This window comes from Impatiens glandulifera, chromosome 9 (genome assembly GCF_907164915.1).
Source record: "Impatiens glandulifera chromosome 9, dImpGla2.1, whole genome shotgun sequence".
NCBI classification, from domain to species: domain Eukaryota; kingdom Viridiplantae; phylum Streptophyta; class Magnoliopsida; order Ericales; family Balsaminaceae; genus Impatiens; species Impatiens glandulifera.
Window position 1 is genome coordinate 34,251,968 of NC_061870.1, and position 24,674 is coordinate 34,276,641.

Here is a 24,674-nt window from a genome sequence, read left to right on the forward strand (position 1 = left end):
ATTTTCCAAAAAAAAGTTGTTTAAAATTATTATGTTGACATTTTTTTAAATCCATGTATATTAAAAATGAAACAATTGTTTAAATACAATGACAAATCATGACATTAAAAAAAACGGTGCTGTAAAAGTTATTGAGCTTGTAAGTTCTCAAAAAGAACGATTAACTCACTAATAGACAAACTCTACTGACTTTTTAAAATGAATCTCAGAAAACGTCATAATAATATCATTATGAATGATACGAATCGAGCGACTACATTCATTGAAAGTTCGACGATTTCTCTCCAAATAAATAATCCACCAAAAAATAACTAGGATGATAACCCAATAATGTAAGTCTGTCACATCAGTTACATAAATCCAAAACTTTCCAACAACTACCCAATGACTCAGACATCACCCAATGAATCATAGTAATACTCCACAAAATTTTCTAAATATTATTCACCCATCGACAATGCAAAAGTAAGTGAGTTGTTGAATCAACCTCTTTGTGACACATACGACTAGTCATAATACAATTTTTTTCATATACATATCATTTGTTAATTCTACTGTGAATAATGTTCCATCCAAAAAACAAAATCTTAGATGGAATCTTTGACTCCCAAAAATTTCCTAACAAAAATTATATGTAATCATTTTATCGAATAACTGTAACAATGCCCCACATGAAAACTATCAATATTTTGTCAACGTCTTGTTTAGATAGTGACACTTATTTGCGTCCTGCCAAAAGTAAAACTCTATTATGGGATGAAGTCTCCATAATTTTTAATATCCTTATATATTTAATCCGGTTAGCAAAACCACTAGACTCTTGACACTACATATAACAATGGAAGAAAGCTCATGATACTTTGTAACTAGACTCTTGACACTACACCAAATGTTGTCCCAAAATTTAATCGAAGAACATTCCCCATAATAAATCTAGATTTCTCATGAAAACTTTTTCACGTAGAATAAATTCTCCTCAAAATTCTACACTCCGCTAGATAATTAGACATTTTAGTGAACCAACCAGACCATTCATTACCATACTTACATTTGATTAACGATGCCCAAAAACTATGCGTCTCCATTGCAAATCTACTACACCATTTTGATAGAAGAGTCTTACTAAAATAAATATGATTTTAAATATCTAGACCTCCTTAATCTTTAAAACATTTAACTTTATATCAACTAACTAGATGATAAAACGATGAGTTAGAATATCCCCATAGAAATTTACACATTATTTTTTTTTATTTTCACCGCCACAATCTTGGGGAGAATGATTAACGACATCATATATGTGGACATATATGACAATACACTCTTAATGAGGATTATCCGACTCCCTTTCAAGATTATTTTAATTTTTCATCTAGACAATTTACATTCAATTTTAGTGATAATCGGGTCCCAAGAGACCTTGAGTCGTAATTTAGCACATAATGACATACTAAGATATTTTGACGGAAGACCACTAATTTTGAACCCCCAACATATTTCTCAACCTCATCCCTCTTTTATTCAAAACAAAATTTGAAAAAAAATATGTCTGACTTATTAAGATTAACTCGAAGATCAGAACAGACACCGAATAACCATAAAATATCCCGAAAGTGTTTAAAATTTTTATAGGTAACATGAACCATGTAGAGCATGTCATTAACGAAAAACAAATATGATATGACAATATGATATATTCTTAATTCATAACTCACTCCACGGATGAGTCTCGAGTTTTATGTGAAAATCATTATTTTGTAGAGAGTTTCCATAACAATGACGAACAAAAAATGAGAGAGTGGATCACCCTATCTGATCCCTCTAGAGCTCTCAAAAAATTCCTGAGAACTTCCATTAATAATGACATAAAACTTAACCGTCGAGAGGAAAAATATAATCCAACCAATTCATTTCGTACTCATTCTCATTTTGTCCATTACATTAAATAAAAACTCTCAATTTACATTTTCATAAGTTTTTTCGATATCTAACTTGACAAAACCACATTTTTACCTCTTGAATTAGCTGAGTTAATTCACTCATTGACTATTAATACGGCATCATAAGTTTGATAATATTTAATGAACGTCATCTGATTACTAGATATGACCGTTTCTAATACCATTCGCAACTTGTTGGCCAAATATTTGACGACAATCTTATAGAATGACGAAACGAGACTAATATGACTAAAGTTCTTCATATCAATAGTTAGTAGAGTTTTACGAATGAGACATATCAAAGTAGAGTCCAACTCCTATTAGACACATTTTTTCGTCAAATCTCTAATTCAAGATTTTTTTTTACTATAATGATTTTGACTCTTTCCTTTCCCCTTGAAATTTACAATAATTGACTACACTATTGGAAATGAGCAGGGGGGTTGAGAGACACCTAATACAAACAAATGATAAGATAGAAAAAATAATGAAACTTTCTCTCACAATTTATTTTTTGCTTAATTGATTTTTTTAAGATTATAAAAATTATATTGATTTATTTGTTAGTAGAGTTATTTACTTGACTTATTCTTTTGCAACATACAAAATTAAAGTTGTAGATAAACAAAAAATACAAATGTAATAAAAACACATTAATTTCATCACAAATATTCACGAGAATAGTTCCTATTTGTAACATATTTAGTAAGAGGCATTTATGTCATCTATCTAATTAATTGATTAGAATTTAATTAATATGTTTGCTAAGACCCACCTACCATGTAACACACTTTTAGATTATGGACAAAATTATTTGCCTATTAATCTCCAAATCATCCAACTACTTTGTTAGCATTCATGTATTGTTTGTATTATCATTGTTTTCCATTAGAGTATCACATTGGGACCTTTATGTTATTGCATAAGCACAATTTATATAGATAAATATATGAGAACAAAACTTCAATTAAATTAAAACATGATTTTAGAAACATGTTAACTTTTTAAAACAAATGAATGAAAATCTTTAATATGTTAATTTTTTTTTTTATTAAAATATACGTATTGAAGGTTGTCTCTATCAATTGCTTATAGTATGTTATGATAGGATCTTCACTCTTGATTTTTTCTAGGAAAAATTATTTACCCTTAATAGTTGTCATTTAGAGTAGAAATGTGTTTATCCTCTCCTCAACTAATGATTGAGAATAATGCGCATTCGATTCCGAGTGTTAGAAAAACCTACAATATTTGGTGTAAATTGTAAAGTGACATCTATTGATCAAGTAAACATTAATTACAATCTCTATTATTGTTTGATAAACTATCTAACTTTATTATAAATTATAATTGCACAATTTTTACATCTTTTATTTAAATATGTGTGAAGAACATAATAATAAAACCCCACCTAACATGTAACTTGGTTTTAGATAATGGACAAAATTTTGTACACATCTACCTACTTTGTTAGCATTTCGGTATGACTTGTATGTCATTCTTTTAGTCACATTTGCCATTTAAATATTTTATCCCATAGTGTATTTTTCTAGCTAATGGTTGGTATGCCAGTTTCATTAAATATATGCATTGTCCCACCACTCTCATATCATGTAACTAAAGTCTGTATGTTATTGCTAGTTTTTATCTCTTATTAAATTTTATAACAAGTCTACTAAAGCTAGGTCTTTTTAGAGTTTAGACCTCCCATGTTTTTATATATTTTTCTTTATATATATTATTGTTTAAGAAGTTTGGTACAGTAATTTAAATAAATTCTACAAATTTTACATTTTTTTTTAATTTATATTTTTCATCAATCAAACACTCAAATTATCAATTAAAATATTAAAAAAATATATTTAGTATTTATTTTTATATTATATATATTAATAATTTTCATTTTATTTTATTTTATCTTAAAAGTACACTTTTTAACTTTTTTTTTTTTAAACAATTTTACAAATAAACTCAATTCAAGTTAGTGCTAACCATCAAGATTCAAATGGAGGAAGATTTTGTATTTTATTGTGTTATTTTAGTTCCAATCATAATTTATTAATAGATAATAAAACTATATTAAGAGAATTGTATCAAAATCGTGACCAGCTAAAATCACACATTTGGGACGTTCATTTTGTTTTGTTATGGTTGATTTATTTATTATTTATTTTGCATCGTTGTATTATGTTACATTTTTTTTTTAAATTTAATTATAAACAAGGGAAATACACTAATGCATGTGAGTACAAATTAAGAACTATAAATAAAGTATTGTTTTCACTCTCACCACTCACCAGCTCATGAACAAACTGGACATTTATGTTTTGGGCATTCATGAAATTCAAAATTAATGGTGATCATTGGATAAAAGATGATTCTGCGTGTAACAAGACAATTAATTCCACATATTTTTTATACATATGAGAATAACTTAATAAGAGACAAACTTACAATGAACAAATCCATATTATTAACTATTATAAACTTAGGACTATTATAAATTTAGAGCTTTTTAATGGTAGGATAATGTTTACATACCGCATATAGATAAAAGGAAAACGATTTGAAAATCACTTATGGAGGGGATTTACAAAATCAACTTTGGTTTGAAAATAGCTTGAGATGATGACTATTGGACTCGTCACTAGGAATCATCTATGCGCCACTGTTGCGACGAGAGTCTTCAAATGTACATGTACATCAACAACCCTTGTTATAAGCTCTCCGTGTTAGACAAACCAGTGAACCACCTCTTTCGGAGAGTTGAACAAGGATGTACATGGTCCGAAATGGAATTTGATGTTCAATATACACTAGTAAAAAATGCTTCAATAGCGACGAAAAATGCTGACGGGAACAAAAACCGTTGGTATATAATATATCAATGCCGACCAGAACAATAGTTGTAGGTACTTGGGTTTAATAACGACCACTTAAAAAGCCCTCGGTATTCGGGGCTTTATAACGACCACTTAAAAAGCCCTCAGGATTTGGGCCATTATAACGACCACTTAAAACCCTCGTTATTGTAACCACTTAATTAAAATGTAATTTATTTAAATATATCAAATTAAAATAATCTATATCAATTTGTTGAAGTGTCATAATATTTTAAATTGTTTATCGATCTCTTTAATACATATTTTTATTTTATTAGTCACTATTTTATTTCACAATTTAAGTTATATATATAGTATAATTCATTTATATTATTATTTTAAAAAATTATTTAAATAAAATTAATTATAATTTAAATTAACTAATATATATCAAAATCACAACAATTATTCAGAGGTATTAGGAGTTACATCTAATACTTAGAATGAATTTATATTAGTTTATTTATTATTTATATCTCAATTTTCATAATGTTTGTTTATTGAACAAATTCATTATTTATATCTTTTGCAAAATATAAATTAAACGTTTGAAAATTTAATACCCAAAGAATGACATAAATTCTTTTGAGAAATAAGAGAACAGAAGTTGGAAAAAAAATCACACAATATTAGTTAACATATTGAACAATAATTAGATAAATAAAATATGAATCATGATTGTGTTTTCATTAATCTAAATTATTTTTTATTTATTTACTTTTGCTAAGAGAGATTTGATTACTGGTTCAATTTTCAGTAAGTGTAAGAGAAAATTTAAACATTGATAAAAGATCATAAGCTGATTTAAATAGTTTATACTAAAATTAAAAACAAAACAATTTTAGGTCTTCAATTCAGATTCAACTCCTTGCTCCCGCCTCCAGTTAATTCTGTTCACAGTTCCCGCTCTTCCTCCTGCTTCCAATTGTTCCTCGCCTTGGCTCCCCTCTCCCGTCTGCTCCCGCTCTCCGTTCCCGCATTTGCGATCGATCTCAGAATGATTTCACCACAGGAAAACAAACTAGCCGTACACACGACAAATTAACGCAAACAATACACCGATTACTCCCAAAATTCAAACAACCTTCTTCCTCAACTCGCCTTGGCTTTCTTCTACCTTCAGATTCACCAATTCGCGCCTCTTCACTTCTTCTCAAGTCCTCAGACAATCAATTAGACGAGAGACGAGTAGTCAGTAGACAAATAAACATAGTCTTATTCTTCTACTTCAGTTCTTCGGCAGCACATCTCAATTTTCGTCCAACGGTCCAGCCTCCAGGTATCATTTTTGTCTATCACCTATCATTTTGATATATTTACCAGTGAGTGAGTTTCTAGATGTAATTATACTGTGAAATCAAATGAAATTTCTAGAAATGCTTAGATAATGCGCACTTGCTTAGTTTATGTTACAGACAGTTACTTTAGAAATTATGTTAAATATAATTCCTAAAAAGTACCCTATGACAAGGGATTAAGAATAAAATTGATATGAGAGTAAAGTTATATTGATGTTGTTAGAAGTTAGATTTTAGTATTGTTGAAGATGAACCTGCTTTATGCGTATGTCAAGAATAATACAACCCACAAATTACTCTTTAAGAAAATCGGTGTATAAAAATGACACACAAAACCACTTGCATCCACTCAGCATGTCCAAACACTTAAAGAATCTGCAATTGAATTAGAACTCCACTTTCTCTATTCATCAACATTATCTTAATGATCATCATCTGAAAATCAATTAGATTACTATCATGGTTAATTTTAGAGTTCTGTTTTTACCATTTCATTATTGTTTCCCCATGACTGGATACTCCTTAATCAAACTAATACAATCTAATATATAATCTCTATTATGTATTGTTTTTCTTATTCCTCTCATAAGATTAATAATATTGTATCTAAAAGATGGTTATATTTCAATATTTAGCTTTCTCAATATTTCAGGGTATTTATCATCATTTTTGTCTTTGATAATCTTATTGATTAAACATTTCTTATTTGTTCTTCTCACGCCACTTTGTTTTGTCATTTGGTTTTTAATTATTTATATTTAATAATGTCTTAATAGTATTTTAGGTATTCATCTTCATTCTTGTCGTTGAAAAAATTTCAGAGTTCTCGCGTGTTGATCATTAATTCATCAAATATCAGGTGTCAACTTTTATTGTGTTATCTTTCATTTGATAGATTTAGGAATAAATATGATAGACAAATTGTTGATCCACATGACAAAGCATGTAAAATTTTGTGTTATTTTACGTTTTTTTGTTAGATTATTTTTTATAATTGAACTCTTAAAATTAACCCATATTTTTAGGATAAATTTGACAGTGAAAATATGTCTATCTATCGCGATGCCACATTGAAACATGTGAACGATATGTGGGATAATTGCAGATGCCAAATAAATCTGAAGCATATCAAGCCCCATATAGGTAATTTAGTAAAAATTAAGGCAGACAAACCACATTACAAGAGAATTGAGATTGGTTAATTACACATCGCTTCTCGACCGATCGTTTCAAGGTTATTTCTATACTAATAATTTTTATTATAAATAATTTGTATAATTTATAAAATTTTATTAATTGCAGAAAATGAGCACAACTAATTCTAATAATAGAAAAAGTGTATTGTTTGTGCATCATTATGGGAGCAAACCTTTTTCACAAGTACAACGTGAAATGGTAAGACATATACTTTAAATTTATTTCATAACTTTTATAAATAAGATAATTTACTTATTTTGATGGTATTTAGGAATTAAGGTACATATATCCTCCAACTTTTGAAGACGTCTTTCTTGATACTAGAAAACAGAAGGGCAAAACCGTTGATCCTACTGTACAACTCAAAGTTGTAAGTATTTAATGTTTTATATATATTTATTATTTGATTTATGTTTTTAAATCAATATATATTGTTGAAGGATGAAATGCGTGCGGTGAGAATAGAACATCCGTCAATTTCAAATATTAATTTAGCTGACATGGTATTTGGGCATCAAAAGTATGGATCTGTGATTAGAATGGGAGGAGGAGTCCTTCCTTCACAATTGAGAAATAAAGAATCACAACAAAGCTTCGACCAATAAAATATTTCCCTTAAGAATTAATTACAAAAGTTATCCGATCATCAAAAGGCATATGAAGCTAGAACTGAAGCCAAACTAAAAGCAGTTCACGATGAAAGATTGGCTGATAAAACTGAATTTGAGAAAAAGTTGCCAATTATAATGTCATTTATGTCACTCAATGCATCAATGCCTCCCACTTCATCAATGCCACCAAGTGTATCACTTCATGATATAGGTCAGACTATTATGTCATTACATATTTTATTGTTTATATTACTATGAAATATTATTTTGGTTATTTTAAGTTGTTAACTATTTCATAGATGGTTCATTTTGGATGATATTCAAGAAGACAGTGAATAATTTTCATTGTTCAATGAATAAACATGTATTTATTTTTGTAATTTTTGTTATTTTAACCCGTTATATAAATTTTAGTGATGTTTGTATTATTATGTCGGTTGATTACAATTATTTTTTCTTATTATTTATAAGTACTTCAAATTTATAAAGATGGAATTTTTTCGAAAAAATATTGAAGACTTTTCTTTTTGTAAGTTGTAGATTGTAATTTTTTTTTATAACATTTTATATAAGAGCACAGTTATAATAGAAATCTCAATTGACTCAAAATGAAAGGGACATGATTACTTTGCTAGGTGTCAACGGTGTATTGCTCTCTTTTCTCAGGTTTTCTCACATCTCTTTTCTCTCCTTTGACATATATTTAAAATAGTTGATCTTTATGGTTCAGAATCGATCAAGTAATGCTATATTGATATTAAGATTTGAGATATATTATGTATCAATATTTGTATATGAATATTATATAGTTGATTTTTATGGTTTAAAATTGAACAAATAGAATAATCATGAAGGATATACTGATATTAGGATTTGATATTATTTATGTATCAATATCTTTAAAAGGAATATTATATAGTTGATATTTGTGGTTCAGAATTGATCAAATAGAATGATTTAATAGTCGTGTAAGATTTGTGCATAATTCTCTTTTGTTTTTGGTTCAGGTGGATGAAGTAGATCCAATTTGTGTACTTTAAGGAGGATTCATTTTGAAGTGTAAAGTGAACGGATGGATTTTTTTCTGAAACTTTCTCAATTGTCTGGCTTGAAATTAGTCATTTTGTTAAAACTATAAAAAAATTTATTTTTCTTTTTGTAGTAAGGAAATAGTTGTGACCTAATTATTGTTCAATGCTAAGTTAAGAAATTGTTTATTAAAACCTTGTAACTAAATATTTTATAATATTCTATATGTTTGGTTTATGTTTTAAGAATTTTATTTAGTTTGTTTTAATATTTTAAAAATTGACACTATAAATAAGTTACTCAATGTTGAGGGGTAAGAGTTGTCATGATAGAACATTTTATGACGACGGTAAGAGTGGTCGTCATAGAGCCTTTAATGGAGACGGTAAGAGTAGTCGTGATAAAGTCCTCTATGGCGACGACAAGAGTGGTCGTCATAGAGTTTTCTATGGCAACGGTAAAAGTGGTCGTCATAGAGTTTCTATGGCGACAGTAAGAGTGGTCGTGATTGAGTCCTTTATGGCGATGGTAAGAGTGGTCGTGATAGAGTCTACTATGGCGATGGTAAGAGTGGTCGTTATAGACTATTCTATGGCGACGGTGAAAGCCATCGGCATAAAGGGCTTTATGGCGACGGTACTAAATTGGTCGCTATATGAGTATTTGGGCAATAACGACTAGGGCAATGCCGACAACTGACGACTGCTTTTTTACCGTCCCAAATTATTTATACCGACGACTTATATGCCAATACCGACGATCCATACCGTCGATATTGAGCTTTTTTTTACTAGTGATATGATCAATATTATTATATTCACATTGATATAGAAGTCAATTACACTATAGACAAACCAGTGAACCACCTCTTTCGGAGAGTTGAACAAGGATGTACTAGTCCGAAATGGAATTTGATGTTAAATATATGATCAATATTATTTTATTCACATTGATATAGAAAAAAAGTGCAGCCCATTTAATTGTTTCTATTTCTTTATCACAATTTCTGTATTCAACCCTTTGACTATCATTTTAAAATACTACTTTTAATTAATAAAAATTACAATATTTTGTACAATATATAAGGAAAATAGTCTTTCAAATAATTAAGAGAAATATTAGTTACAGTTTTGACGAATAATTTAGTTACTTAAGGTGAAATATAAACATTCATGTATAGGGTAGTAAAAAAAAGGTCCACAATTACAAGTTTAAGATTTAACAAAGGGGTAATACATTATTTTACTCAGTTTACATTATATTTTATTTGAAATATCTCTATGTACTTTAACATGTATGATAAAGCTCTTTTTATAATTTTATTTTGTTTTATTTAAAATATCTCTTTCTACACTAATTTATTTGATAAAACTTTTTTATACATTTATTTCTTATTTAATTTTACTCAAATACTGTAACTTGTTTTACAACTAGATAGAGGTGTGATTACACGTCCTTACAAAATTATTTTATAACTATAAACAAAATAGAAAATACTATTAAAAACTTTATTTTGATTTATTTATCATTTTTTCTTTATTTTTTATATAATTGTATTCAATCAACAATTAATTAAATTAAATAAAAATCCAAATAACCTACTATTTTATTTTTGTTGGACAATATTCTAAAAAAGTCCCATAAAACCAAGATCAATCAACCTCTTAGATGTAATTGTTTTTTAAATAATTAAACATTTTACATGAAGCTAAACTTTAAAAAATCCTTATCAACTATAGTGTAATTCACTTCTCTATGGATGAAAAGTAACTTGGTTTTGTTTGTTAATCATAGTTTTAGTTAAAACATGTACAAACTAATTAATTAATCAAATTTATTTAAAAAAAAATTATTTTTTAATTTTTTAATATTTAAAATGAAGTTAAAAAAATTCAAATTTAAAAATATAATTAAAAATGATAATAAGAAATAAAAAAAGCTTTTAATAATATTTTATTCATAATTATAAAAACATATATAACCACACAATTTGTCTAATGTAAAAAAAGAAGTTAGGATATCAATGATATATATATTTAAAAAAAATATAATGAATATAAATGAGTTTTGACTGACTTAAATAATTTTTTTATATATTAAAATGATAGTTTTTTTTTTAATAATTTATTTGTATTTTAAAATTATTAATTATTTACTTGTTATATTTGTTGTATTTTGAGGTTAAAACGCTTTACAATAATTTAGTTAAGAAATCCAGTTCTAGAGGGGTTTGGAATTCTTCGCCACACTAAACCCAGATTCCCGCTCTCTTTCTGCGCCATAGCCAGTACAGGAAAATGGAGGCCGTGGTGATTGATCCCGGTACAAAGCTGTTGAAGGCAGGGTTTGCCGTTCCAGATCAAGCTCCTTCAATGGTAACTTGTCTTATCACTTCATTTCTGTACTTGTTTTTCTTTATAGAGGTTATAGGAGAAGAAAGAGTAGCGCAGTCTCATGATTTCAATGTCTAACCGAGCAGAAGGTTAGATTTCTATAAAATTGATGTTCGTTTTCGATTAGGACCCGATTATGAACTCTAAACTAAGGGAACTCCAATAAGTGTTGAAGATAATGGTGGTGGATGTGGAAACAAATATATAATCGATTGATTTACATTATTCATACACAAACAGTTGAGAAGAGCACCGACCTCTAATTATACTCTTAATCCAATATAGAGTCATTGCAAGTGTGGAATCTCTAATATCATACACAATGCTACACAGTTTAAGTTGAAATTGATTCTAATAAGCCTCAAGAGGATGTCTAACCAATAAATTAAATCATGTGTCAACATACAATGCAACTCCCTCTCTTTCCATTCTATATAGATTTGCTGTTAATATGTAGCAAAAACAAGTTCTTCGCGCTTCTTTGTGCTCTAGTTTTCGCTTTGATAAAGAACACGTAGGATTCTGTTTTGTCAAAACCCAGATGGTTGGACTAAATTAAGTTCAGCTCGTTATATTTCTCTCCATGACAGGTCCTATATTCTATTTTAGCTGTTTTGTTTTCTGTCCTACCTTTTGACCTAGGTTATATGTTTCTTACTTTCCCTATACTTTACCATCTCTATATGTTATTTAAGATGGGCGTATCTGGGAAGACCTTAAGTGTTCACATGTCCTAATTTCTACCTATGTTATCATTATCTATAAGAATTCTTTCTCAAATTCAAGCTAAAGCATTCAAATACATGTTTCCAGGATTACCTCGTATTATCAGATCCTTATCAATATTTCCATTTTGTTTATCTTACTGCGATGCAGATAATTCCCACCCAAATGAAACGCATGCCTGAAGATGGATCTTTGGATGATGTCTCCCCAGGAGAGGATGTTGTTATTGACCCAATGGTGCGAGGCTTTATTAGCGATTGGGATGCAATGGAAGATCTGCTGAACCATGTTCTTTATACGGGTCTTGGATGGGAAATGGGTAATGAGGGGCAAATTTTGTTTACTGACCCACTTTCAACCCCAAAGGTTAGCTTTTCATGTTAGTTTTTTGTTGGACAGAGATTTATATAACTGCAATGAGAGGATTCTGCATATTTTTTTTAATTAGCACTAGGTTGAAGATGTTATATGTCATTTAAAGACATTTTTTAAGGCATCAACAAGAATTTCCATATATATGCATTTTTTAATTAGCACTTTACTGTACAAATTTAGTATTAACATATGCATTTGAAATTCTTGATAGAAAATATTTCTTCTATTCACAAGTCATCTAAAGATATGTATTTTTGGTTTACAATGTTTTTTTTAACAAGGATGGTTTTACAAGCTTCCATAATTAGCTATATCTGCACATTTGAAGAAGTACTTGCAAGATTTGGGGAAAAGACTTTAAAAAGAAGCTTTATGTCAAAGAGTTCTGTTGCACTTCACAAGATTTTGTGCTTATTTCACACGACTAATTTTTTTATCCCATCAACGCTATTTCATCAAGATTCTTTGTTCTACATGCAGTAGCATTATTGATTATGCATGTTTCATTATAATGCCTAAAATGATCACCTTCAAAATTAGGGTCACATATTCTTCTTCATCTTAGAGTTTGCAGATGAATTTAACAAAGAGAGAGATTGATGGGTGTTGCAGATATTAGGTTGTTTAAAAGTTTCATTAGGTTAAAAGTTCTTTATGTATTTTAATCTTATCTTGTAGAGTATATAAGGCATAGTTAGAGTTCTATTCTACTAATTTTCTACTATCAAGTGTTACTTATATCTTCTCCATCTTATATTGTAGCCTATATAAGGCATATTCAGGGTTCTATTGTAATCACTTCTATGATCAATCTTTTATTTTAACAATGGTCATTACCTAAGTAGTCTTGTTTTGATTGGAAAAGTTTGTAAATATTTTGTTCATAAAACTGATCTTTTAGTTTAGTAGATAATGAGTAGGATACTACAACTAGACGATTTTAGTCAGTTAAGATTGATCACTTAATGTTATCCTAGGATGCTTTCATGCTTCTAGAAGGATTTGGGCCAGATTTATATAGTAGGTTAAATCTCTAAATTTCCCCCTAGACTGTGAAAGTTCTAATTTTGATACAAAAAATTTAACTTCGCACCTTCAGAGTGTGTTTCTTTTATTGTTTAGTTGATCCCTTTCTCTATTTCTCTTCCATAATTATTCTGTAGGAAAATGTTTTTAAGTATTCCTGATTACTAATTGCTATTTTTTGGACAGTCTGTTCGAGAACAGCTTGTACAGTTGATGTTTGAGACATTTAATGTCTCTGGTTTTTATGCCTCCGAACAAGCAGTTTTGTCACTTTATGCTGTAGGACGTATTTCTGGCTGCACTGTTGATGTCGGTCATGGAAAGATAGGTATGTAGACGATATATTAGAGGTGCTCTATTGGGTGCTCTATTGATTTTTTTTTTGAGATTTTAATATTACAGAAGAGACTCCGGTTCTTAATATTGAATTTCATATTTATCTTCTTTTGCTTGGATGTAATTCCACCGATTCACCTCTGTCAATCAGTGGTCTGTTGTAGTTGAAGCACCAGGCGTCTGTCTTCTCCTCAAATCAATAGCACAGCCTCATTAGAACATGAAACTGCCTGCTTACTAAGAATCTGCCAGCTTCTAGGAATGCAATATATTTCAAGTTCCTACAGTATATGCCTGGATCCACCAATTGCCATTTCCCACATCTTGATAGGACCCTCTACCCCATCGACTAAATCTATCACTGAACCAACTGACTCATCTACCGAATCAGCAACATAATCATCAGAACTGACTCTTCAATGAATGATTGGTGGTTCAAATTGGCAAGTGAATTGACAGCGTGGATCATGTGTAGCAACATAATAGCTTTTAGACAATAAATCCTTGATTCTGGCCAGAAGTAGTATTTAGCCTGATGATTTGCCATAAGAGTCAATTTGGTGAAGGTTTCAGTTTCCCAATTTATTGTTGTTAGTGTATCCAGCTTGCAGATTTTTTTGAAACCTAAGAAACTTAGACAATGCTGATCTATCACCAACAACTCCTATGATACAAGTACTTTTTCTGCACATGTTTTGTTTGTTACCATGCTTCTATTTTGTAAATAGTTTGTATGTTGATAATTGAGTTTTATGCAAAGATGATATTAGGTTTATTATCTGATATATATGACTCCTGTTTCAGTCACCTAATAATTTCTTGTAATGTATCAGATATTGCACCAGTTATTGAAGGTGCAGTCCAGCATATTGCTTCAAGAAGATTTGAAGTAGGAGGTATTGACTTGACAAAATTGTTATCTGATGAGCTCGCGAAATCAAACCCTTTCCTGAAGCTGAATATGTCTGACATTGAGACACTTAAAGAACAATACTCTTGTTGTGCCGACGATGATGTTACTTATTCGAAAATGCAGTGTGAGGAAGAACAACATACTCTGCCTGATGGACAGGTTATTGATTTGCTTTCTTTAGTATCTAGTCCATAGTTCAAGGATGAGTTCCTCACCTTGTGTTTTGACTTCGGCATCCTCTTTTCAGGTGATCAAGATAGGAAAGGAAAGATATACAGTGGGTGAAGCTCTTTTCCAGCCATCTATTATGGGATTAGAAGCACATGGAATAGTTGAGCAGCTTGTTCACACAATCTCAGCTGTGTCTTCTGAAAATCATCGTCAGTTGCTGGAAAATACTGTACTTTGTGGTGGTACTGCTTCTATGACTGGTAAGTTTTTTATCGTTTTCCTCCCATGTAGTTCTCATCTATCGTTTCTCTTTAAAATCCATTATGCCTTCTAGGAAAAAAGATGATTTTCTTAGGTATCTTTCTCTTCATTCCTCCTTATTTCATGTATTGCCTTTGAAACAAGAGGTAACTTTTTCTGTAAGACTAGATTTTACCGGATGGGATTACTTTGACTTAATAGAGTTCTAACTATCTGTTTTTTGTTGCTTCTTTTATTTTCCCCTCTTTTTGATTGTAATCGCGAATGCTCCTCGTGTTCCATCTTTGTATTAATAAAATGTAATTTTTTCCTCAATAAAAAGAAAACAAGGGTTGAGTGGGCTCACTGTACTTTATTGCCTCCTCTGTAGGCTTTGAGGATAGATTTCAGAAAGAAGCTAGCCTTAGCTCATCAGCTATTCGCCCAGCTCTAGTGAAGGTAAGAAATTTTGCATTAAAAGTATAGTTTACCTTCTTAATTCACCTTTATTGCCAATTTGTTTGTCCAATATTTGTTGGTCTTTATCCCTATTACAATATATTCTCCCATACGACATTACTATTGGTGCATACATGATGAGCCTGGGAGCAATGCAACTTTAGAACATGTCATACCCTTGTCAGATATTATGAATATCTGAGAGACACGTGGGATACATATGCAACATGTCATATTTTTCTGTCTGTTTTTTGTATTTAATTTTTCATTTGTAGATATTTGATTCATTTGAAACTCTACATTTGCCTCTCTTTGCACACCCATAATATTCAGGTATGAATGAACTCTTAATTTTATTGAAGAAAAGTAAAATCTAGGGGCTTAGTTATAAAAGACATATCTTTCCACTCATTAAATCAAACGTAACAGCTTATATATATATATATTTGTTTTTGTTTTTTGTAATATGACTGGGAACATATATTTTTTATGTATGTTCTTCCTTATCATGCCATTTCTGTATCCTTTTTTTTTTTGTAAATTTTAGAGATAGTGTATCTCTGATATACCTGTCTCAATGCTTCATAGAATATGTGGAACTTCAGTGTATCAAACAATAACTCTTCATCCAAATCAGATAAAGCATGAATATGATGGCGTTTTTAATCACAGTCTATAAGAAAAATATGTTATAAGTAGTTCTAGTAGAGATTCTCATGCTTTTCCCCAATAATACTAGTTGTGTTATAGTTTACTAAACCGAAGTTCTTCATTAAAGTTGCTATTTCGGAGATCTATTATGAGGCTTAATGCACTCAGGGTTCCTGTATTTTTTAGGGGAAACAAAAAAGTCCCTTAACTCTAAAGTGTAGCGAAAGAAGGCATTTAAACTCCATAAATGTTTACTCTATCTAGGTTCTTAGAAGCTAACGGTGTTACAACTATTGCTCATACAACCTATTTTCATCTGTTTTTATGGTACAAGAATGATGATGTCAAACAAAACATGTTCTTTCCAAACAAACTAGTAAAAACAAGACTCTTCCTTTATGTTGAAATCTTCATTTGTGGTGGGTGTGCCTTATACTACCGGATATGGGATTGATCCCAACAGAAGAACTTAATACCATGAGAATGCAGGGTTCAGTCATGGATTCTTGGGACTCATTTATCATGTTTTACAGTCAGTTCATAGATGTTTTTTTGTCCTAAAGTTGGGGGATGTCATGGGATATTAATCTTATGTTCTGATTATGACTGTAGAAAAAGCATATATATATATATTTATTTATTTATTTTTTCTGTTCAAACTAGATATCTGTTTTAATATCTCATTGTAGTGGTTGCAGGAAAATCTCTAGCTGTGGCCTGTTTGATCTAGGGTTATTAACCAAGTGGTTATTTCCTAATAACCTTATTTGATGTAGGTTATTGAAACTAAGTATTTGAGTAAAAAACATTAGGGATATAATTATATAATGAAAAAATATAAATTTAAATAGATGGTTGATTGGATAGTGGGTTGTTTGAACATCAACCAAGGGCTTAGTGGTTATAGCGTTTTCTGTGGCCCGACTATTAATTTTATTTTGTGTGACAGGCTCCAGATTACATGCCGGAGAACATGACGCTGTACTCAGCCTGGGTTGGAGGTGCAATACTTGCCAAAGTTGTGTTTCCCCAAAACCAACATATAACGAAGGCTGAATATGACGAAACTGGGCCTTCTATCGTTCACCGTAAATGCTTCTGATTATTGTCATTCTACATTCGTCATTTCCCTTAGTTACACTCTAGAATCAAATCCTATTTTGACCTAAGTAAGTTCAACATGTAATGAGGATATAGTTCATTTTCCATGATGTAAGCTGCTCTATGTTGGTTTGTGTTATTCTCTTGCCTTTTTACTGTTTGTAATTGCAAGTATTCCATATTTGAAAATGAACTTTATTGCAGAAATAGGAGGGGATACATATGGCAATAGGTTAATTCCATTTCTATACCAAAATGTTCAACAAGTACTGCAAATTACATTACATCTATAACAAATAGAACTCAGTGTCTATTAAGGTAGCAGTGAATCTCATATAATGCTACGAAATATTGAAGGAAAAAAACAATCATTAAGACAGGAAAAATTGGGCAAGAACAAAATGAAAGAAGTTAATCATTAAACTTTTTTTATAACAGTTGAAATTGAGTTGATGGGTCAGGCCCAATTAACTAAAGTGTTGAAGGCTTAAGTTTGTTAAGTTAGTTAGGACAAGTTGTTTATATATATATATATATGAGTAATTCACACAAAAGGGCAAGAAATTTTAGATGTGTGAGTGATATATATAAAGAACGAGGTGTAACTGAAACGTTTAATTGTGATAGTGGAATCGAGTTCGTAACAGAGCTCGACGTAGACTAGACCATCTTTTTTGGGTCGAACTCTGATATCAAATCTTGTGTTGTTTTATTGGTTTCTTGCTGTTATATTTCTTAGTTCTTTGATTGATTAGGAGGGAAATTCCCTACAGTGGTATCAGAGCTCGGTTTGGGCAAGATTAGAATCAATCTTGAATAATTTTGAGGAATCTTGGAAAGGTCTTTAATGCTGGCTAGTGATACGGATAAGGAAGATTCCGGCTCAGGCGCAGAAAAAGACAAAGTAGACAAGGTTCAATATTATACCAGAAATAGATCAACACAGAAGACAGTACCTTGGGAATTCCAGTGGCAGTTCATCTTAAGCATGAAGACTGACATTGACAAGTTCGATGCCAATGGAGATTTTCGCATTTGGCAGCGAAAAATCAGGGCTCTCTTGGCACATCAGCATCTTCTGCGAACTCTAGAAGAACCAGTCTCATGGCCACTGGAGATGAGTAAAGATCAAAAGATCGAGATGACAGAGACAGCGATTGAGTTCAAAACTGAGTGGATGCAATGTGCTGATGAGAAATAGCAATGCATGTCAAGTAGAAGGTATTGGAGATGTCAGCATAAAAATGTTCGATGGTGTTATAAGGGTTCTGAAACAAGTCAGGTTCGTGCCTTAGCTGTCACGAAACCTCGTCTCTCTCGGGATTCTTGATGACTTGGGATACACAAATCAAATAGTGTCGGGGAAGATAAAGATAATGAAGGAAAACATGTTAATGATGCAAGGTATCAAACAAGAAGGTTTGTATCAGCTGATTGGTGAGACTGTGTCGAGACAGTCTACACTGGTGGTTTTAGATGAAGACAAGAAGGTCACGATATGGCATCGGAGGCTCGATCACATCAGTGAGAAGGGTTTGCAGATTCTCAGCGACAAGAATATATTAGGCTCAGATAGAGTCAAGGGTCTAAACTTTTGCGAGCATTGCGTGTTAGGCAAGCAGCATCGGCAGGAATTTAAGACTGGGGTTCACAAGTTCAAGGGCGTGTTGGAGTATGTCCATTCAGACTTATGGGGTCCTGAGAAAACATCGACGCATGGAGGTAACTCGTATTTCTTGTCAATCGTAGATGATTATTCTCGTAAAGTATGGGTTTATCTTATGAAACACAAAAGTGATGCTTTTGAGAAGTTCAAAACATGACTTTGGTTGAGAATCTGACAGGTAGAAAATTAAAGATCCTAAGAACAGATAATGGGTTAGAGTTTTGCAACGAAGTGTTTGATAGTCACTGTCGTGAGCTAGGGGTTCAAAGACATAGAACAGTTCGATCCACACCCCAGCAAAACGGAGTTGCTGAGCGCATGAATCAGACTTTGTTAGATAAGTCTCGATGCATGCTTTTCGGGGCAGGTTTGTCCAAGTCTTTCTGGGGAGAAGCTGTAATGACATCAGCATATTTGGTGAATCGATGTCCGTCGACAGCAATTGAGTTCAAAACTCCTGAAGAAATGTGGACTGGTAAGCCTCCAGATTTGTCTCATCTTAGACCATTTGGATGTACAGCCTTCGCTCATCAAAAAGAATGCAAGTTAGAGCCAAGAAGTGTGAAGTGTGTGTTTCTTGGGTATCCTCAAGGAGTGAAAGGTTATAGGCTGTGGTTAAAACAGTCTGGTGGTTTTAAAACCATAAACAACAGAGATGTAGTATTTAATGAAGAGGAGTTTGTGTGTCTCTCTCAGAATCAATCTAATCAAGGTGACTTGGGTAAAAGCGAGCAGGGGACTGGTCAAGTGGAGAGTAATGCAGGGGGTCATGGTCAGGTGGAGCCATTGATTTCAGATCAAGACACTGAAATGATTGCTGATAATCAGGAGAAATTTACTGGTACAGATGTTGAACCTGTTGTGGCACAAGACGAGGAAATTACAGCTTAGTCGGAAGCTAGTTATCAACTCGCAAGGGACAGGGAAAGGAGGCAACCAAAACCCATCCAGAGGTATGGGTTCTCAGCTTATACCGATATGTTGGCATATGCGTTTATGACAACAATTGAGTTAGACAAAACTGAGCTAGAAGATTTCAAAGAGGCTTTGAGTTCTAGTGATAGATTCAAGTGGATGGAAGCTATGAAGGAAGAAATGAATTCACTTTATAAGAATTCAACTTGGGAGATTGTTCCAAGGCCTATCAAACAATCTGTAATCAAGTGCAGGTGGATCTATAAGATCAAGGAAGGTATTTCGATTCAGGAGGGGGTCAAGTACAAAACAAGATTAGTTGCTAAAGGGTTCTCTCAAAAGGAAGGAGTGGACTATAATGAGATTTTCTCACCAGTTGTTAAGTACAAAACCATTCGGATAATGCTCTCGCTGGTAACTCAGTTCGATCTTGAGTTAGAACAGATGGATGTTAAGACTGTGTTTCTTAATGGAAATTTAGAGGAAATCATCTACATGGAGCAGTCAAAAGGGTTCAAAGTTCAGCAAGAGAAGAACATGGTGTGTTTGCTTATGAAGTCGTTGTATGGACTCAAACAATCACCAAGACAGTGGTACTTACGGTTTGATGCATTTATTATTCAACAAGGCTTTATGAGGAGTAGCTATGATATTTGTTTATACTTTCGAGGGAAGAATATATTTGAAGCTGATTATCTTCTGCTATATGTAGATGATATGCTACTAATCAGCAAAGAAGCTTCAAGTGTGAAGAAGTTGAAAATTGTTTTAAGTTCCGAGTTCGATATGAAGGACTTAGGCAAAGCTGCTAAGATTCTTGGTATAAGAATTAAGAGAGACAGGAAGAATGGTGTAATAACTCTCAGTCAACAAGGCTATCTCGAGAAGGTGATTGACAAGTTCGAAATTTGAGGAGCCAAGTCAACAAAGTTGCCGATCACGAATCAGTATTTGATGTCGTCTGTGAACTCGGCAAAAACCAGGTCAGATCAGACTTACATGGAAAAGATTCTGTATTCAAGTGCAGTTGGGTCTGTGATGATATGCTACTAATCAGCAAAGAAGCTTTAAGTGTGAAGAAGTTGAAAATTGTTCTAAGTTCCGAGTTCGATATGAAGGACTTAGGCAAAGCTGCTAAGATTCTTGGTATAAGAATTAAGAGAGACATGAAGAATGGTGTAATGACTCTCAGCCAACAAGGCTATCTCGAGAAGGTGATTGACAAGTTCAAAATTCGAGGAGCCAAGTCAGCAAAATTGCCCATCACGAATCAGTATCTGATGTCGTCTGTGAACTCGGCAAAAACCAGGTCAGGTCAGACTTACATGGAAAAGATTCTGTATTCAAGTGCAGTTGGGTCTGTGATGTACTCAATGGTCTGTACCAGGCCAGACTTGGCAAATTCGATTAGTGTCTTGAGCAGGTTTATGGCGAGTCCAGGCCGTGAACATTGGCTCGCAATGAAGTGGTTACTAAGATACATAGCCTCATCTACTAATGTGGGGATATGTTACAAGAAAAGAAGTGGAGCAGAGGTTAGTGTAATTGGTTACGTGGACTCAGACTATGCAGGAGATAAAGACTCGAGGAAATCAACTTCGGCTTTCTATTTTTTGGTGAACGGTAACTGTATCAGTTGGAAGAGCCAGTTGCAATCAGTAGTGGCCTTATCAACAACAGAAGCTGAATAACTGAAGCTGTAAAAGAAGCAATGTGGATTCAGGGTCTGCTGCAAAAATTGAAGGTGTTCGAAGGACCTGCGACAGTGTTCACAGATAGCCAAAGTGCACTACACTTGTGCAAGAATCCCGTGTTCCATGACAGAACAAAACACGTGGATATCAAGCACCATTTCATTCGAGAGAAGATAGCACAAGGGGTGATTTCAATAAACAAGGTTGGAACAGAAGATAACCCGGCTGATGTTGGAACCAAGGTACTACCTCTAAGTAAATTCAGACATTATTTGGATTTGCTTAGAGTTCAAGAGATTTAGTGCAATGAAGGCTTCGAGTAATGAAGTGATGAACATATTCGATTTCACTAGAACAAGAGAATGACCCTTCAACCCAAGGTGGAGATTGTTGAAATTGAGTTGATGGGTCAGGCCCAATTAAATAGGCCCAATTAACTAAAGTGTCAAAGGTTTAAGTTTGTTAAGTTTGTTAGGACAAGTTGTTTATATATATATGAATAATTCACACAAGAGGGCAAGAGATTTTAGATGTGTGAGTGATATATATAAAGAAGGAGGTGTAACTGAAACGTTTAATTGTGATAGTGGAATCGAGTTCGTAACAGAGCTCGACGGAGACCATCTTTTTTGGGTCGAACTCTGATATCAAATCTTGTGTTGTTTTATTGGTTTCTTGCTGTTATATTTCTTAGTTCTTTGATTGATTAGGAGGAAAATTCCTTACAATAACATAATTTTTTTAGAAAACGCGCTTGAAATTTAGAGTGAATCTGAATTTGAACCGATAACATTATTAAATTACAAATATTATACCAAAATAATATTTTCAAACCTAGATCCAGATGTGAGATCTAGTGTTTCCAAACAAAAAATTATTTTGAAATATAACTTAACTATACATATATTTATCATATATTTATAATGAGTATTGATAAACACAACGACTCTTTAGCGAAAGCAAGACCACCAACTAGGAGAGAGAAAAAGCAAAACAAAATAAAAAAATTAAATATTTCAGTTTCCCCCTCTTTCTTCTTCCCTCTCTTTCTTCTTTTCATTTATCACTTTCGGCGAACCCCGATTTCTTCTCTGGCGATTTTTCTCTCCGGCATCCCCGACTTCTTCTACTTTCTTCATCTTCTTTCGATCGAAAATGGTAAGAGAACTCCTTCGTGTATGTTCACTTCATTGTCTGCCTTCGTGTTCACTTCATACTATTTTTTCAGGCTGGTGGTCCAGGTACATCTCCATACAAGACTCCAAGATCTCCCAGATCTCAAAGGACAAGGTAAATAACATTTTCTCTTTTAAAATCGTAGATCATTTTGATGATTTGAAGATCGTTTAGCTTTTTGCGGTTAGGGTTAAGGATTTTAATGATTTTAACGATAGAAAACTATGATTATTGTGTATTTGCTGCATTATGGGTCCGGAAATGGATGGTTTAGAGACCCGAAAATATGATTGTATAATGTTTGACTATTGTTATGGGTTTAGTTGCAGAACTAATTTCAATTAGGTTGTAAAAAAAAATCATTTCGGGTCCCGAAACCACTCATTTCGGGTCCCGAAACAACTCATTTCGGATCCCGAAACCACTCATTTCGAAAAAAAAAAAATTTTTTTTTTTGCCGTTTCGGGTCCCGAAACCAGCTTTTCTGGTCCCGGAACCAGTTTTTTTGGTCCCAAAACTAGCATTTATAATCCCGAAACTAGCATTTTTTGTCCCGAAATCACCATTTTAGGGTGATTTCAAACTTCGAAATGGTTTCTATACGATCTTTTATGGCTATTTTATTTTTTTTATAAACCAATAATCTTATTGTAATGTTAATTTGATTTGTAGGTCATGTATGAAGATCCAAATCTTTTTATTGATCAAGTTAATGAAGAAATGAGATTATTTGAGATCTCTCAAATTGTAGGTTGTATTTTAAATGTGATATAAATGACAGATTGTAACATTGTAAATAAAATTTTAATTATGTAAATTTATAGTATAATAACATTATCTTCAATTATTTTTGATTTTCTAAGATTCATTATAATGTTTCAGATTAAAAAAAATTAAAAAAAGTGTCCCGAAATCACTCATTTCTGGTCCTGAAACCACTCATTTCGGGTCCCGAAACCACTCATTTCGAAAAAAAAAAACTTTTTTTTTTGCCGTTTCGGGTCCCGAAAGTACTCATTTCGGGTCCCGAAATCAGCTTTTCTAGTCCCGAAACCAGCTTTTTTGTCCCGAAACTAGCATTTCTAGTTCCGAAACCCGCATTTTTTGTCCCGAAATCACCATTTTAGGGTGATTTCAAACTCCGAAATGGTTTCTATACGATCTTTTATGGCTATTTTATTTTTTTATAAACCAATAATCTTATTGTAATGTTAATTTGATTTGTAGGTCATGTATGAAGATCTAAATCTTCTTATTGATCAAGTTAATGAAGAAATGAGATTATTTGAGATCTCTCAAATTGTAAGTTGTATTTTAAATGTGATATAAATGACAGATTGTAACATTGTAAATAAATTTTTAATTATGTAAATTTCTAGTATAATAACATTATCTTCAATTATTTTTGATTTTTTAAGATTCATTATAATGTTTCAGATTAAAAAAAATTAAAAAAAGTGTCCCAAAATCACTCATTTCTGGTCCCGAAACCACTCATTTCTGGTCCCGAAACCACTCATTTCTTGTCCCGAAACCACTCATTTCGGGTCCCGAAACCACTCATTTCGAAAAGAAAAAAAACTTTTTTTTTGCCATTTCGGGTCCCGAAACTACTCATTTCGGGTCCCGAAACCAGATTTTCTAGTCAATAATCTTATTGTAATGTTAATTTGATTTGTAGGTAATGTATGAAGATCCAGATCTTTTAGAACTCTAATCTAAATCGATTTAGCAGCTAAACCATAAACGTTAAACATAAATATTGATATGACAATTATTTCGAACGGAAGATAAACGAAAGAAAGAAAAAAGACTTTATATTTCAATCGATCGGAAGATAAGAAGTCGATGAAACGTTTCAGTAAGATCGACAGT

The 24,674-nt window shown here is 32.0% G+C and overlaps 2 protein-coding genes across 3 annotated transcripts; both read left to right on the plus strand.

Annotated features, from left to right (window-relative positions):
* The first annotated feature begins 7,367 nt into the window (after positions 1–7,367).
* Positions 7,368–9,109, plus strand: LOC124913651. 2 transcript variants are annotated; one of them, XR_007096761.1, is made up of 3 exons: positions 7,368–7,515; positions 7,589–7,687; positions 8,936–9,109. XR_007096761.1 is itself a non-coding variant. In XM_047454059.1 (3 exons), exons 1-3 carry the CDS (start codon positions 7,426–7,428, stop codon positions 7,920–7,922), a joined length of 354 nt encoding a protein of 117 aa, XP_047310015.1. In that variant the 5' UTR covers positions 7,368–7,425; the 3' UTR covers positions 7,923–8,254. The 2 variants fall into 2 exon arrangements, 1 of the variants encoding a protein (XP_047310015.1); XM_047454059.1 differs by lacking the exon at positions 8,936–9,109 and adding an exon at positions 7,758–8,254.
* A 2,052-nt stretch (positions 9,110–11,161) lies between these two features.
* LOC124915512 (actin-related protein 7) lies at positions 11,162–17,487 on the plus strand. The gene is made up of 7 exons (XM_047456239.1): positions 11,162–11,332; positions 12,227–12,442; positions 13,664–13,805; positions 14,647–14,885; positions 14,974–15,157; positions 15,529–15,596; positions 17,197–17,487. The coding sequence occupies exons 1-7, from the start codon at positions 11,255–11,257 to the stop codon at positions 17,347–17,349; spliced, it is 1,080 nt and encodes a 359-aa protein (XP_047312195.1). The 5' UTR covers positions 11,162–11,254; the 3' UTR covers positions 17,350–17,487.
* The last annotated feature ends 7,187 nt before the right edge of the window (positions 17,488–24,674 follow it).

Coding starts and splice junctions, on each gene's coding strand:
- LOC124913651 (XM_047454059.1), top strand. CDS start 7,426: ATGAGCACAACTAATTCTAATAATAGAAAAAGTGTATTGTTTGTGCAT. Junction 7,516..7,588: donor CACAAGTACAACGTGAAATG/GTAAGACATATA, acceptor GATGGTATTTAG/GAATTAAGGTACATATATCC. Junction 7,688..7,757: donor CTACTGTACAACTCAAAGTT/GTAAGTATTTAA, acceptor ATATTGTTGAAG/GATGAAATGCGTGCGGTGAG.
- LOC124915512 (XM_047456239.1), top strand. CDS start 11,255: ATGGAGGCCGTGGTGATTGATCCCGGTACAAAGCTGTTGAAGGCAGGG. Junction 11,333..12,226: donor CAGATCAAGCTCCTTCAATG/GTAACTTGTCTT, acceptor ACTGCGATGCAG/ATAATTCCCACCCAAATGAA. Junction 12,443..13,663: donor ACCCACTTTCAACCCCAAAG/GTTAGCTTTTCA, acceptor TTTTTTGGACAG/TCTGTTCGAGAACAGCTTGT.